Source organism: Vulpes vulpes, chromosome 12 (genome assembly GCF_048418805.1).
Source record: "Vulpes vulpes isolate BD-2025 chromosome 12, VulVul3, whole genome shotgun sequence".
Taxonomy (NCBI): Eukaryota; Metazoa; Chordata; class Mammalia; order Carnivora; family Canidae; genus Vulpes; species Vulpes vulpes.
The window spans coordinates 86,565,247-86,579,518 of NC_132791.1; the positions used below are offsets into that span (position 1 = coordinate 86,565,247).

The 14,272-nt window shown below is 45.1% G+C and overlaps 1 protein-coding gene across 7 annotated transcripts in view; it reads right to left on the bottom strand.

Annotated features, from left to right (window-relative positions):
• Positions 1-14,272, bottom strand: part of JARID2 (jumonji and AT-rich interaction domain containing 2) — a 259,185-nt gene that overhangs the window by 64,138 nt on the left and 180,775 nt on the right. For all 7 annotated transcript variants that reach the window (XM_072729081.1, XM_072729083.1, XM_072729078.1 and 4 more), the window contains one exon: positions 869-1,038. Coding sequence is in view for 3 of the 7 variants with exons in the window: in XM_072729078.1 (XP_072585179.1) it covers positions 869-1,038 (170 nt within the window). In the remaining 4 variants the exon portion in view is untranslated. The remainder of the gene's footprint in view (positions 1-868; positions 1,039-14,272) is intronic.

Consider the following 14,272-nt stretch of genomic DNA (forward strand, 5'->3'; position numbering starts at 1 on the left):
TGGATTATAGACTGTATTCTTATAATAAAGTAAGCTAGAGAAATGAAAATGCTATGAAGAAAATCGTAAAGGGGATGCCTGGGTGGCTCACTGGTTGAGCGTCTGCCTTGGCTCAGGGTGTGATCCCGGGGTCCTGGGATTGTGTCCTGCATCACGTTCCCCTCAGGGAGCCTGCTTCCCCCTCTGCCTATGTCTCTGCAACTCTCTCTGTGTCTCTCATGAATAATTAAATCTTTAAAGGAAAAAAAAAAATCTAAGGAAGAGAAAATACACACGCTACTGTATTTAATGCAAAACAAAACAAACTCAAGTAGAAGTGGGCCTGTGCTATTCAAACTCATGTTGTCCAAGGGTCAACTGTACTTGGAAAGTACTGCTTGAATTCTTCCCAAAGTAGTACAGGGCAGAGTGTGAGCTTAGTCAATGTGGCTTCTGACAGACTTTACAAAATTTGAGCCAAGAAAACAATCTCCACTCATGACGCCCCAAGAAAACAAAAAAGTCACAAAACAAAACACAGCGTCAATAAAGCACATGTGTGGTGGTGGTGATGGCAGGGTGGTGAGGTTCAGGAAAAGTCAGGCTGTAACATTAAAGCTCTAGAAACTACAATCTGCGAGGCGGCATTGAAAAGCCAAGAATGGGGATTGAAGAGTCAAATGAGAACAGACAGAAAATTATGGGGACTCCAACAGCCCCCCACCTCCATGGCACTGGTCACTTCAAGCTCAATCCCTGAGATTAGGCTGAGAAATTGAAAGACGTCTGAAACACCGACCACAGCTCACGTCTACTCCTGAGAATAAGGTCTTCCTTTTTTCCTGGAACTAGGGTCCTCCTTCCCAAGTGATGGGGAACACATTCTTACCTCGAAGGCAGAGAAAAGTCAGAAAATCTTCTGTCTTGGGCTTCCTTTTAGAGAGGTCAGAAATTTGAGTAGCTGGAGGAGGCAGCAAAGGCTCCACTATCTTCACTGGAGTTGTGCTGGGGCTGTTGGGCTGAGACTGAGCAAACTTCCTTTGTGCTTGCAGCCTGGGCCTGCAAAAGTGAAGGGAAATTGAAAATGAATGAGGCAGAGACTGAAGGATAGAGATCTACGTGCAGCAATAAAGTCAGGACAGGAAAGGGGGGAAAAAGACTAATTCGAGCAAACTCTTTCTAATTAAGGTGCTGTATCTCTCACACTCTTGTAAACCATAGGCCTACTTGCAAAGGGCAATAAATTGGGTTAAAAGGCTATATTTTAACAGACATAAAAATGGGTGACACAAACGTGCCTGCAAGAGCGCAGGCCTCTGCACAAACCACATGGGGGCCTGGGCATTTCAAACACTGCATGAGGCATGTGAGGGCATGGGATTAGTGAATGGTTTCTGTAGTTTTAAATTAAGTCCAGAGTAATGACAAAAACGCAATTCATCCTGCCACATGTGGCCAGCACTGTATGCTTCAACGTCATAGTGTCAAAAACACACCCATGATCTCCCTCTTGTTGTGCCCTTACACCCAGCGCCCTCCCTGGCCTGCACATCAATGATCTCGGCGGCAACACCCCCAGAGGCAGCAGTCTCTCCACCTCCAATCTTTTCCGACCCCAATCCAGCCACACAAACTCATGACGTTAATAAAAGCTTATAATGCAGGCAAAATCTATTTCCTTAGTCCATCTGAAATACAAATTCTGGATATCCTTTACCTATAGGCCAAGTCCAAACTTCTCAGTCAGGGATTCAAAAAACCGGCCTGACTCCACCTGTCAGGCCTCTTCCCCAACCCAATCCTAAAGAGACAATGATTCCTCATTTCTCCATGGTGTCTACAAGTCACAACACATAGGTCCTTAAGCTGGGCTCTTTCATTTATAAAATCTTACATGCAAGACACTCCTTCCTATCATCTGAATCCTGAGGAGTCTTAGAAACCTTCTTTACTTTCCCCCAAACACTACAGCCACCAGTGGTTACTTTTCCTGCCTCCACGTAAGAATACTACTGTATTTTTGTTTTATGTGTAACTAACCTGAAAGTTATCGTGAATGACCTCCTATCAGCTCTTTCTTCAGCTGTAAGGATCACAATTCACAGTGGAGTGAAAGGTTCATCGGAGGGCAAGAACCTGTAGTGGTCCTGCTTAGACCATCTAGCCAGCCCTGCCCACAGAGACACTCAACAAATAGGATTTGAGGGTCAGGAAAAACAAACCTGAAGAAACCAAAAGCAGCCGGAGGGCACAGGGACAGGTCTGAATCCAAATCAAAATCCACCACTGTGTGCAACTGATAATGCACCGCCCCCCCCCCAACTGCTTGGAGTAATAAACTATAAAAATAAACCAGACAGATTAGTAAAGCCCAAATAAGTCTTCCTTTAACTATGGCTGAATTAAATAAAACAGTAACCATAGTATCTTGAACTGTTGATGACCACAATACCTTCATGTGTTAAATCAACATTCTGGTATTTAACAAACCAGTAGAGTAAAAATATACACACACACACAGGCACATGCACACAACATGGGTTTCTACTTTGTAAAAAACTTCTTTAAAAAGATTTTATTTATTTGAGAGAGAGCACAAGCAGCAGGAGCAGCAGACTCCCTGTACAGCGAGGAGTCCAAGGTAGGACTCCATCCTAGGACTCTGGGAAGTAACCAGAACGAAGCAGCCACGTTATGAACCTATACACCTAAAACCAAACAAGTTTAAGGAAAACTCCCAAATATTAAAACAGTTAAGAGAAAAAGGCAACACCGCTGTCCCCTAGCTATGGAGAATGGAGAGTTTTGTAACCAACCGGCTATCTGACTGTAAGAGGAGACACATGGCAAGTGGTGTACGGAGAAAGCCACTAAGTCCAGAGGAGGGACCCTCCACAGGGAGAAACTGAAGGATCAGATGGGGATGGAGCTGGGAATAAGACATCACAGTCCTGCCTCTCAAACTATCTGTGAGGAGGATCAAAGTGGGGAGTTTGGTTATTTGGCCCCCTTTTTATTATATATTGGTTGCAAATGGGTATTTTTAATTTTTATTTTATTTTTCAAATATTTTATTTATTCATGAGAGACACACAGAGAGAGGCAGAGACATAGGCAGAGGGAAAAGCAGGCTTCCCTCAGGGAGCCCAATGTGAAATTCGATCCCAGGACCCTGGGATCACGCCCTGAGCCAAAGGCAGATGCTCAACCACTGAGCCACCCAGGTGCCCCGCAAATGGGTATTTTTAGAAGAGGATGAAACTGGGAGGAAAAAAAAATGGAAAAAGGGCCAAGCTATGCTCAAATTTATTATTAGATTCTACAGACACACAAGCAGTTTGTTAAGTTTCTAACCGCTCATTCTCAATTTCTGCATTCAATTCCAGCAGTGCCCACGGCAGCACCCATCCTGGGCAGCAAGCACGTCCAGAGAAGGTCCAGAGAAGGTCCGGAGAAGGGCCATGCTGCACACGACAACCGTGCCCCAGCCAGAACCCCACAATGCAATGCCACCAACATCAGGGTGGACAGTCCGCACTGAACTACCCAGCTCTTCCAGCAACGGCCCCCTCCCTGGGAAAAGACACACTCAGGTCATCTGATTCCATCTGAAAAGCTTTTTTATTTTTTTAAATTGGCAATTCACTATATTCACATGAAACCATCTTCATCAAAAGGGACCCAACCTTCACTGAGCATTAAAGGAACTGGACAGGGAGACCTAGCCTTTGGCTCAGGTCATGACCCTAGGGTCCTGAGATTGAGTCTCCATGCAGGGAGCCTGCTTCTTCCTCTGCCCATGTCTCTGCCTCTCTCTTTCTCTCTCATGAATAAATAAATAAAATCTTTAAAAAAGAAAAAAAAGAAAAAAACTGGACAGAAATGCTGCCTCAGGTGACTGGGCTGCTGTTCATTGCTTCTGAAAAGCCCACAATAGCACAAGACGCCAGAAGGTAGCACAGCCCAAACAGAAGCCCAGCACGTAAACCCGGACGAGGCACACGCAGCAGAGCCAAACAGAGCCAAAATTCTCTACACTTTCGGGACCTTAAAGATGAACCGCTCCCACCACTGTTCAAACAAACAGCACTTTTTGCCTGATGACTTTCTTGGTGAGACCATGAAAAATAAAGCAGTTAACAGATTAAAAAATGGTAGGCAAGTAAATTAGCCCTAAGAGGACTAAGCCAAACTCCCCAGTGATTAAGTATTTGTGAGACCCAGATGAAAGCAGGGACTGAGCAATGAGGCAAACCAGTATCTTTTTTTTTTTTTTTTTTTTTAAACGACAGCCAGAAGATTATTTTGAAACTAAAAAAGTGCAGGTCTGCGGTTTGGCATCTCATCCTGCAGAGTCCCGGGAGGATGACAGAGGTGTTTGCTGGCGTGGCTGTGCTGGCCCCCCACAACAAAAGAGTTAGGTTGACACAATTTAGAGGCCAAATCCATGGGGGTAAGCATGCCCAGCTGTGCGGGTAACGCTTGAGGTACAGGTGATTCATTCTAGAATGCCGCCTACAAGGAAATGAGTGCATGTTATTTTAAATCTGTAAAGATAAGAGGTGGGAGGCTCCCAGATGTGCTGAAGGTCTGGGGAGGAGGGTGCTGTGTGGAGCTGAGGGGCAGGCCACAGGGGACACCTACTATCAGCTGAAGAGGGAGGCAGAGGGACTGCACTCTACTGGTCTCTGGCAACAGCAAGCTGGCGTACCTACCAACTGAGGCATTTACTTCACCCACTCGTTTCCATCGACTGACATTTTACCCAGAACCACATGCACCGCTCCTTTCCATTCCTAGAGCGAAGATGCACAAAAATGAAAATACTGTTTGGACTCTAAAATGGTTCAGAGTCATCATGGGGGTGGAGAGAGCATGGGGTCCCTGGGGTCAAGCAGGAACAGTCTGTGGGGCCCTGGGTTTAGTCAGGATGGCCCTACACTGCCTGCTGGTGACCCACAGAAATGCCAGCCTACAGCAAGTACAGAGGGTGTGTGTTCCTCATCCAAACCACAGAAAGATCAACTAGAGCATGATGCGCTTCCATGTTTGTTTTATTAACTAATCAAGGAAGGGAGTTTCCTTCACAGAAGGCTTCATTCTAGAACCCTGGGTACATCCTTAGGTCAAGAAAATGAATTAAATCCAACTCTCCCAGCCGGCCAAGTTACACAGATCAAAGCAACTTAAACCAGTGGAGGAAGACATGAATAAAGATATTTATAGATGAATAAATACATGGTGGGTTCCATTTTATTTACCATGTTTTGTTAAAATCAAGAGTGGGGGCCGTGGGGTGAGGGAAGAGAAATTATCTCAGGTCAAACCACTCAATGTGTGAATATGTTGTGTGTGCGCACCAAGTAAAAGATGAAAAAACTCAAACAGCAAGCTCAGAGGATATAGTTACAGGCTGCTGCGTGTTTGGTGTTCGAGACAAATGTTAAAGCCCAAGGCTTTCATTTTTTGAAGGATCTTACAAAGATCACCCACTACACAGATCATCCAGTTGACTGGGGGAGACCTGCCTAAGGCCACTCACAGCTTGGGTGGCTAGATAAACAAGACCAAAAGGCAAATGCTGGGTGCTCAGGTCAGAGTTTTCTCTGTCACACTATGTGGGGTCCAAGTGGGAGGTGAGGTTCAATCTTGTCATAGGCAAGGCCATCTGGTATGCCTCTTCTCTAGAAGTTCCAGGGTCTGGGAGCCCCATGCCAATTCAGTCATGAAAACACTCAGCCCTGCTGGGGTAGATCCCATTTAAGCTAAAGTGTCCCAAAAGGAGGGGGGGGAAATGTGCTGAGATGAAAGTCAACTTACTAATGTGATCCCCGGGTATCATCCTGTGTAGAAATAATAGAAATAAAAGCCTGAAGACAGAGGCAAATATTCCAAGGGATCTTGCTTACCTGAAACTGCTCTCAACCATCTGGAATGCTCTTCTCCTTTATCTTACCATGGGTGACTTTTCATCATTCAATTATAAGAACACTCCAGGCCTGTTCCTTTTTGATGGAGGTCACTTCTTCCCTGTCTCTGCACAGAAGTCCCCATTTCAGAGATGCCCGGGACCTACAGATCAAGCCTGATTCCATCCCCCTGCCCTTCTGCGGGGGCCTGCAGATGATGTTCTACTGTGGTCTCCCCTGTATAAAGGGGTCACCAGGTACAGAAGACAAGCCCTCCATCAACGCTGGGAGGGCACAGCATTCTTGCTGTACTGCTGTACCACTGATTAACACTCACCATCCATTCGTGAGGACTCACACAGTTAAACACAGTAATGTTCTCTGAGCAGACTGAATCCTATCCAGAGGTGACAGGGAGAGAGCTGGGTGGACCTGAAAGAGACCCAACAGGAATGGGAGAGGAAGAGGCATGTGGTTTTGCCCCCGGGAAAGTTACTGGCCATTCCTCTGTAAGTCTACTCAACGGTCAACCAGGATTCTGTTTTCATTACGAATCCATTTCATAGCAATCTACACACATCTACCACATAGTCACCATTTCTACCATTTCCAGGTAATACTTAGGTAAAAATGCACTGAGCCACTTGCCCACCATCAATATCATCAAATAAAAGCCAAGTGAGGTCTGGGTGCTGGCTCTCGACCACCAGGCCACACAAGATGCCACCCCACCACAAGGCATGATGCCCTTGTGGTCAATCTGTCACACAACTACCCATGGGCCACAATCCACTGAACACAGAGGATGGTCTTGCCACAGCCCAGAGACTGGGTGAACTGCAGAATCCAGCTGCATAAGCTCCCAGGGGAAGGCCCATCCTCCTCCATCTCCCTTCCACTCCCTGAGCTACACAAAAGGTGGAATTATTTTTCTCCCGAGCCTGCTCTCATTTGGGGTTTAGATGTCATGGCTAGCAGCCAAAAGAATATTTTGCTTGATCACTTAAAATTTTGCCCAAATAAATATTCAAGTATGTTTCCTATTTAGGTTATATTTAAAAAAAAAAAATACAGTACCTTTCAAAGAACAAAGACACACACCAAAAGAAAGACTTGTACTGTTTTTAAAGTTAAATAAATTGCAAGACACCACCTGTAAAGAAATTCCACTGATGAGCCAACTAGGTTCTTTTTTTTTTTCTTTTAAGATTTTTGTTTATTCATCTGAGAGAGAGAGCACCAGCGGAGGGGAGGGGCAGGGGAAGCAGCAGACTCCACACTGAGCAGGGAGCCTGACACAGGGCTCAATCCCAGGACCCTGAGATCATGACCTGAGCTGAAGGCAGGTGCTTAACCATCTGAGCCACCCAGGAGCCCCAGAGCCAACTAAGTTCTAAACCAAATATTTTTTGTTTTGTAATAACTTCCCTGTGCCCCCTCCTGCCCTCCTCTAAGCGTGCATTCGTATGCTTCCCAGGTAGCCTGCCGTTGTCAAGAAGACTCACAAGAGGGTGGCACTGGTAGTCCTGGTTTCCTCTGGCATTATCTACAGGATAGAGTTAACCAGCTTACTGCTATCTGTGCATTCAATCTCCAGGGCAGCCCCTAAATATAGCACAACAGCAATTTCTAGGTTAATTAAATTCCATTTCCGTCCAGGATTTCTGATAGTTTACAAACCCAAGGAGGACACAGTGCGTGTGTACAGTTTGGCTGGAGAAGGCAGTAGAGCAAGGGCACGAGGCAATTTAAAGAAATGCCCAGCAGGTCCCTTGTGTGTGTGTGTGTGTGGGGGGGGGGGGGGGTTTCCTGCCAAAACACCATTTTATTAACTCAATCTTCCAATATTAAAAACGTAAACTGGTAAATCCAATTACTTAGATTACATCTCAATCCTAAACAAAGAGCGAGGAATGGGTGGGAGGGGATGGTCTGTCCGTTCAAAAAAAAAAGACACGTTATGTATGGCAAATGCAAAATGACCAGCATGGCTGCACTCTTTGGCGGGTGTGGGAAAAGGGCCTGAAGCTCTGCCAACTTGCTGAAAGACCTATTCAAAAAAAAAAAAAAAATTCCTGCGTTTCCATCCCTAAAATAATTACCCGCTCTATTCTACCCCCAGACACACACACACACTACAAATCTGGCAGCTACTCAAAGAAATAAGAAGTGTATGTGTGTGCACGGGTGCATGTGTGTGCTGGAGATTGTGGGGGGTCGCGCAGGGGATACCCCCCGCCCAGGGCAAGCTGCCCACCAAATTCAAATGCAAGTGCAGTTGTGGGCAAACCACACAGGAGGGCTATAAACATCCTGTATAGTAAAGAGAAAATAAACACATCCTCAAGTGAACCCAGAGGCGGGCAGAGACCAACTCCCCCCAAACTGCAGGAGAAGCACTGCCAATGACAATGCCCTTGTCCTGCCCTTCTCCACTCCCCTCCCACCCAGCTCCACCCTTCCCATCAGCATTTCTTTTACCAGGTTGTGAGGACGTCACAAAACAAAAAAGGGAGGTCAGCTGGCTCCCAGAGAAGAAGAGTTGCACTACAGAGAGAATGCTCATTTATGTGGTTCCTGGAGCTCTTGCCGTCCTAGTTCACAGGTTTCTTGCTTTACTCATGAACCAATGGTAGAGTTTGTTTATGCTGCAAACCACAGGACAGGAAACATCCATAGCATTTGTCTTAATTAAGTTACATAGTCAGCTATTTAGAATCAAGTCTGGGATCAAACAGATTGACCTAAAGGAACTGCTGTCCACTGAATCTGCTCATCAAATCTGGCCTGGTCAGAGTGGTACAAAGGAAAGAACAGGGGTATGGAAACCCGGGCTTTAGTTCAACTAAGTTGCGATCTAGTGCAAGTTGGCCTTCTATTTACTCATGGGGGGAGGGGGCGGGGGCACAGCAATACACTACTATGAAAAGGAGATTACTGAGGTCCCTTCTAGCTCCATCTTATCTGACTTCATCTAAAAAACTTGAATACAGGGGGTGCCTGGGTGGTTCAGTTGTTTAAGCATCTGCCTTTGGCTCAGTTCATGATCCTGCGGTCCGGTCCTGGAATAGAGTCCTAAGTCGGGCTCCCTGTTCAGTGGGGAGTCTGCTTCCACCTCTCCCTCTGCCCCTCATCCACTCATGTGCGCTCTCTCTCTCTCTCATTCAAATAAAATATCATCTTTTTAAAAATAAAACTAAACTTGAATACAGTAATTGCTATAATAAATTCTCTTAAATCCATGACTTCATTATTCTACATGAACAATACCAATCTTTTTCCCTGTGCCCAGTGGCAAGTTAGAACCTCAATCTTCCAGATGCTTCTGTTGCTAGGCTGAAGATTCCTAGTACCAAGTCTCTAACTACAGGTTGTCGTGAAAAACAGCAAACAGGATAACTTTTTGATTCTGAGACAAAAATCCTGCCTAGCACCACATCAGGAGGTAGGAGTAGAAAAATTTTAAAAATAACCATTTTTAAATGGCACAATTCCAAAAGTTGTTCTACAATTCCTTTGTACTCTCTGACACTCTCAAGATTTAATCTTTCAGATTACAAATAAATCCCTTATTTAGGGTAATGTACCAACTTCCTTCAGAACCCAGACGTCTCCAGAAATCGCAACATAACACAAACATATTTGTTCATCAAGCCCCCTACCCATCGCAACATGGGTCTAACGAGGAGGCAGCCTGACTGCTCATGAACACCACACACTCCCTCAGAACACAGGCTCTAGAAAACAGAAGAGAAAGAGGTGTTGGGATTCCTGGGGGTCTCAGTCAGTTAAGTGTCTGACTCGATCTCAGCTTATGTCTTGATCTGAGGGTAATGAGTTCAAGACATGGAGCTTACTTCAAAAAAAAAAAAAAAAGTGGGCCTCTGCTTTCTTTTACTCAGAGGAAAGGGCTAGGGAAAAGGAAGGAGACTATCAAAATGTAGTAACAGCACTAAACACCAATACGCTAATGCAGCACAGCATCTTCCTAAGAAAAACAGTATTTGGGTGCATAAATCTCAGGTTGGATGGGGACATCCCACACAAATGGCATGCAGGGTAACATGCAGTAATGCTTTGATTCAATTAGTTAAAAATTATGCAATTATGCTTTTAAAAAAAATCTGTGGCACCCTGAAATGTCAAAGAACCAAGGACAGCCTGGAAATCATGACTCTTGTCATGATCAAGGAAATATTTGACACTGACTTCTTTTGTGCTCTAGAAAGCAACCATGTCAAATTTGAGAGGGATCATCATTAATCAACAATTAAAGCAGCAACAAAGCCCTTTTGTTCTGTCACTCACAAATGTCACATGTGTTGTGGTTTACCACCTATGGAAGACTGCCTGTTCCCCCCACGCCAGGCACCATAACCCTCTTTTTAACACAGACCCAGACTCAAACCCAGGATCCAAGAGCCGCAAATGCTCTTTCTCTACAAAGACAGTTTCAGGGCAATGCTGAGCAAAATCTCTATCTGACAACAGAAGCAAAAAAAAAAAAAAAAAAAAAAAAGGTAAGAGCCCTAGGATACCACATGGAAGTTAGGAATCTAGCCAGGACCTGGCCAAAGAAATTCCTAATACATTATGGTAGTTACAAGGTGTGAACAAATTATCTAAAGTACATTCAGTTTTAAAAGCCTCAAAGAGCCAGTTAAAATGTTAATCTGCCTTTCCACTCTGTCTGGAGGTGGCATTGCTGATTTTGTTTTTAAGACATTTCAACAAGAATCCAGGCATTTTCTCAATTTTAGGTTACTGATAGCCAATTACAAATGACCAGAAATTTCCCCTGAATCCTGGTTAAGGTAATGATTGGGGAGGGATAGTGAATCACTCTGTGAGGCAAGAATCATGTCTTACTTTCTCCCTTCCTTCAAGGAAAAACATACCAAGAAATGACATCTTACAATGCTTCACGGCTCAGTCATTAAAAAAAACAAAATCCAGGGGAATCCTTCTAAGGGTATAACTGGAGTTAATCCTGTAGGAACTTCCCACCAGAAACACAGTTTAAAATATATATATATATATATATATATGACAGAAAGAGCACAAGTAGGGGGAGCAGCAGGCAGAGGGAGAGGAAGAAACAGGCTTCCCATGGAGGGGAGAGCTGGATGTAGGGCTCAATCCCAGGACCCTGAATCATGACCTGAGCTGAAGGCAGACGCTGAACCAACTGAGCCACCCAAGTGTCCCCAGAAACATTCTTGATGGGAGTCATGTGATGGTAAGATTTCAAACTCCACCAGCATGTGATGCAGCAAGGCACAAAGGCAGTGCTCAGAATGCCCAACTAGTCCTGGGACGATCCAGGGTAGCCTTCGGCTTCTCACATCCTCTGCCTTTCAGACAGTAAGCCAGCTAACAGAGATCTTGCTTTATTTCCCCGGTAACAAATAGAGAAGGGATCCTGTACAATTTCCCCGCCCACTGGAAAGCCCATGAAGTAGCTGACAAGCACCAAGAGATGGCAGTAGAGAGTCTTCAGATGTTTGAGCAGGGAACCTCTCTGCAAAGAAGGGGTTCTGATTTTCATGGATTTATGACAAGCCCTGACACGAACCAATTTTTAGGACCTGAGCTAATGATGGAGCTAATGATGCTTGCTAAGAAACCAGTACTAAGTAGCTGGATGAACACTACCAATGCCAGCTCTTTACAACTCAAATTCCTTGCTTATACGGAAAATACACAGAAAACTCACAATCTGGCATATTATATAGGTAGTAAAAATCTGCCAGGGCTAGAAATCCTCAGTAGTGTCTTCAGAAACACGCACTTCCCCACAAAGTGATATTTAGCACGAAGAAAAGACAAAGCAAAACTAATGGACCATGGTCCTAAATGTTTCCTTCCCTAAGGAGCCCAAAATATTCACATCTTGGGCTCTGACAAATATTCACACAGTAGGGCGAAACATAACCATGTGCAATTTTTGAAGTATGGGGTGTCCCTAAAGCCCTCACCAACGAAAATGCCGAGTGAAGTCTGTTCTGTAATAAAAGGATTCACTACAGGTCACACCTTCTCTCTTCTTGAACATTTATAAAAGAGGTCTAGGCTCTTATGACAAATGCCTAAAGATGAGGAACCATGATGATAATTAAAGAATCTGCTAGTGGCTAATGAACATAAGAACAGCAAGCATCCCCCTTTTTATTGTTTGTGCTTTGTGATCCTATAGTCATGGCATGCAATCTGGACACTGGCAAACAGGAGCTTATGTAGAATCCCAGACTCGGCCACTCATCTCAGGCTCCGAAATACCAAGCTGGCATCAAGCTGCCATGATGAATCTAGGAAGATATGTCAGTGGCACAGAAATTTACATAAAACAACCAAGTGTGTCAATCCAAAGAAGGCAAAAGACCGTGGATGGACAAACGGATAAAGAAAACATGGTGATATATGGAATGGAACATATTCAGCTATAAAAAAGAATGAAATCTTGCCATTTTCAACAACATGGATGGAGCCAGAGATAACACTAAGTGAAATAAGTCCGTGAGAGAAAGACAAATACCGTATGATTTCACTCATATTTGGAAGTTAAGAAACAAGACAAACAATCATGGGGGGGGGGGGGGGGCGCAAAACAAGAAACAGACTCTTCTTATTAAAAAGATTGAGAGCAAGGTGGGGAGGAGGAGGGGCAGAGAGAGAGAGAATCTCAAGCAAACTCCCGACTCAGCATGAGCAGGGCCATGGGTCTGATTCCAGAACCCTGAGATCATGACCTGAGCCAAAATCAAAAGCCAGACACTCAACCAACTAAGGCTCCCGGGCATCCCAAGAAACACTTAACAGTAGAGAACAAAGGGTGTGTGTGTGTGTGTGTGTGTGTGTGAAATCAGTGATTGGGATGAAGGAATGCGCTTGCTGTGGTGAGCACTGGGTGATGTAAGGAAGTGTTGAATCAGTAAAATTGTATTGTATACCTAAAATTAATGCTGTGTGTTTATACTGGAATTTTTAAAAATTAAAAAAAAAATTTTAAAAACACAAAAACACAAAAAAGGCAAAGAGAGTCAAAGCCAAGGACATCACTCCCTAACAATGCCTAGAATATCATCCAAGCAATGCTGAAAGCTCTACCTATATTCAAGGCCATACAGGGCAACTGTCGGTCAGGCCAGGAAGCAGAAACATCTTTCCAAATGGCATTTGCTGACTCAAACCAAACTAAGTGGCCTCTAAAACCAGCTAAGTAAAGGGGAATGAGGTGCACTCATCACGTCTTATAACCCACTGACGATACTCTACCTCATTATGTTTTCAATAACCATCCGTGACCTCAGGTCAGGTGTCTCTCCAGTATAAATGTCCTCCGAGCTCCTCCCCTGTGGCCACCTAGCAGGCCCCATCTGCTTCTGCAGGTATGAACCCTCGGGGACTTTACCTGATGCTATGACCGTGGTGAGTGGAAAGAGGTCCCACCTGTGGATGGCAGCAAACAACCAGTGGACGGTGACCAGATGGTATATACACGTCCACCATAACTGTGCACAGCTAAAATGAATCTTCAGAAGGGTCTGCTGAGAAGGTCTTCTGACCAGACCTCACTTACATCACCAAATGAAAGTTTCTCCAGGAGAGGAATGTCATTCAGACCCACAGGGGAGCACGTCAAACATGTTTATCTCTCTTACAGCCACTTAACCAACAAACCCCTGCTATTACTAGGATGAGTGACTTATCACTCCTTTCCAGAGATCTCGTGTGTGTGTTTGCTGGGATACTGCAAAAATAGCTCGGTGGACTTTTCCATGATCTGAGCAAAGCCTACAGCAGAACACTCCAGGCAATGAGACTGGAAGTGCACAGAAACCCCAACAAGCCCTCCCCTTCACCCATGCTGTTGCCTGTAGCCAACACACAAGTCGGCTTCCCTCTGAGTATCTCAAGTCCCTGACAATTTCCGACCCCCATTCAATTCCAGGAAACAAGCGGAAGTCCAACCTCTTAGAGGAGACTCAAGATGTAAACACCAGACTGCAGGCACCACTTCACCAAACCCGGAGGCCTGAAAGACTTCCTGTTCCATTAAACCCTCCGCTAATCCCAAAAGCTCCCGCCCCTTCTCCTAGTCTGCCAGCAGGAAGTGATCAAGCCCTGGGGTCTTCGGCCCTCCCACAGGTTCTCCCTACCAGAGGGGGCCGGCAGCCAGACACCGGGCACTAGGCTTCAGGATGTCCAGGTTCCCTGCATTTCCCCTGTAGGACAGGGCCAAAGAGAGGGAAGGAGGATCAAGAGCCACAGAATAGGGGGGAATCCAAAGGCTCTACAAGATCTAATAGAATGCGAAAACAATGAGGGAGGGAGCAAACCTCCAACAAGGGACCGGATCAGAGATGTCTATGAGCCAGAAGTTT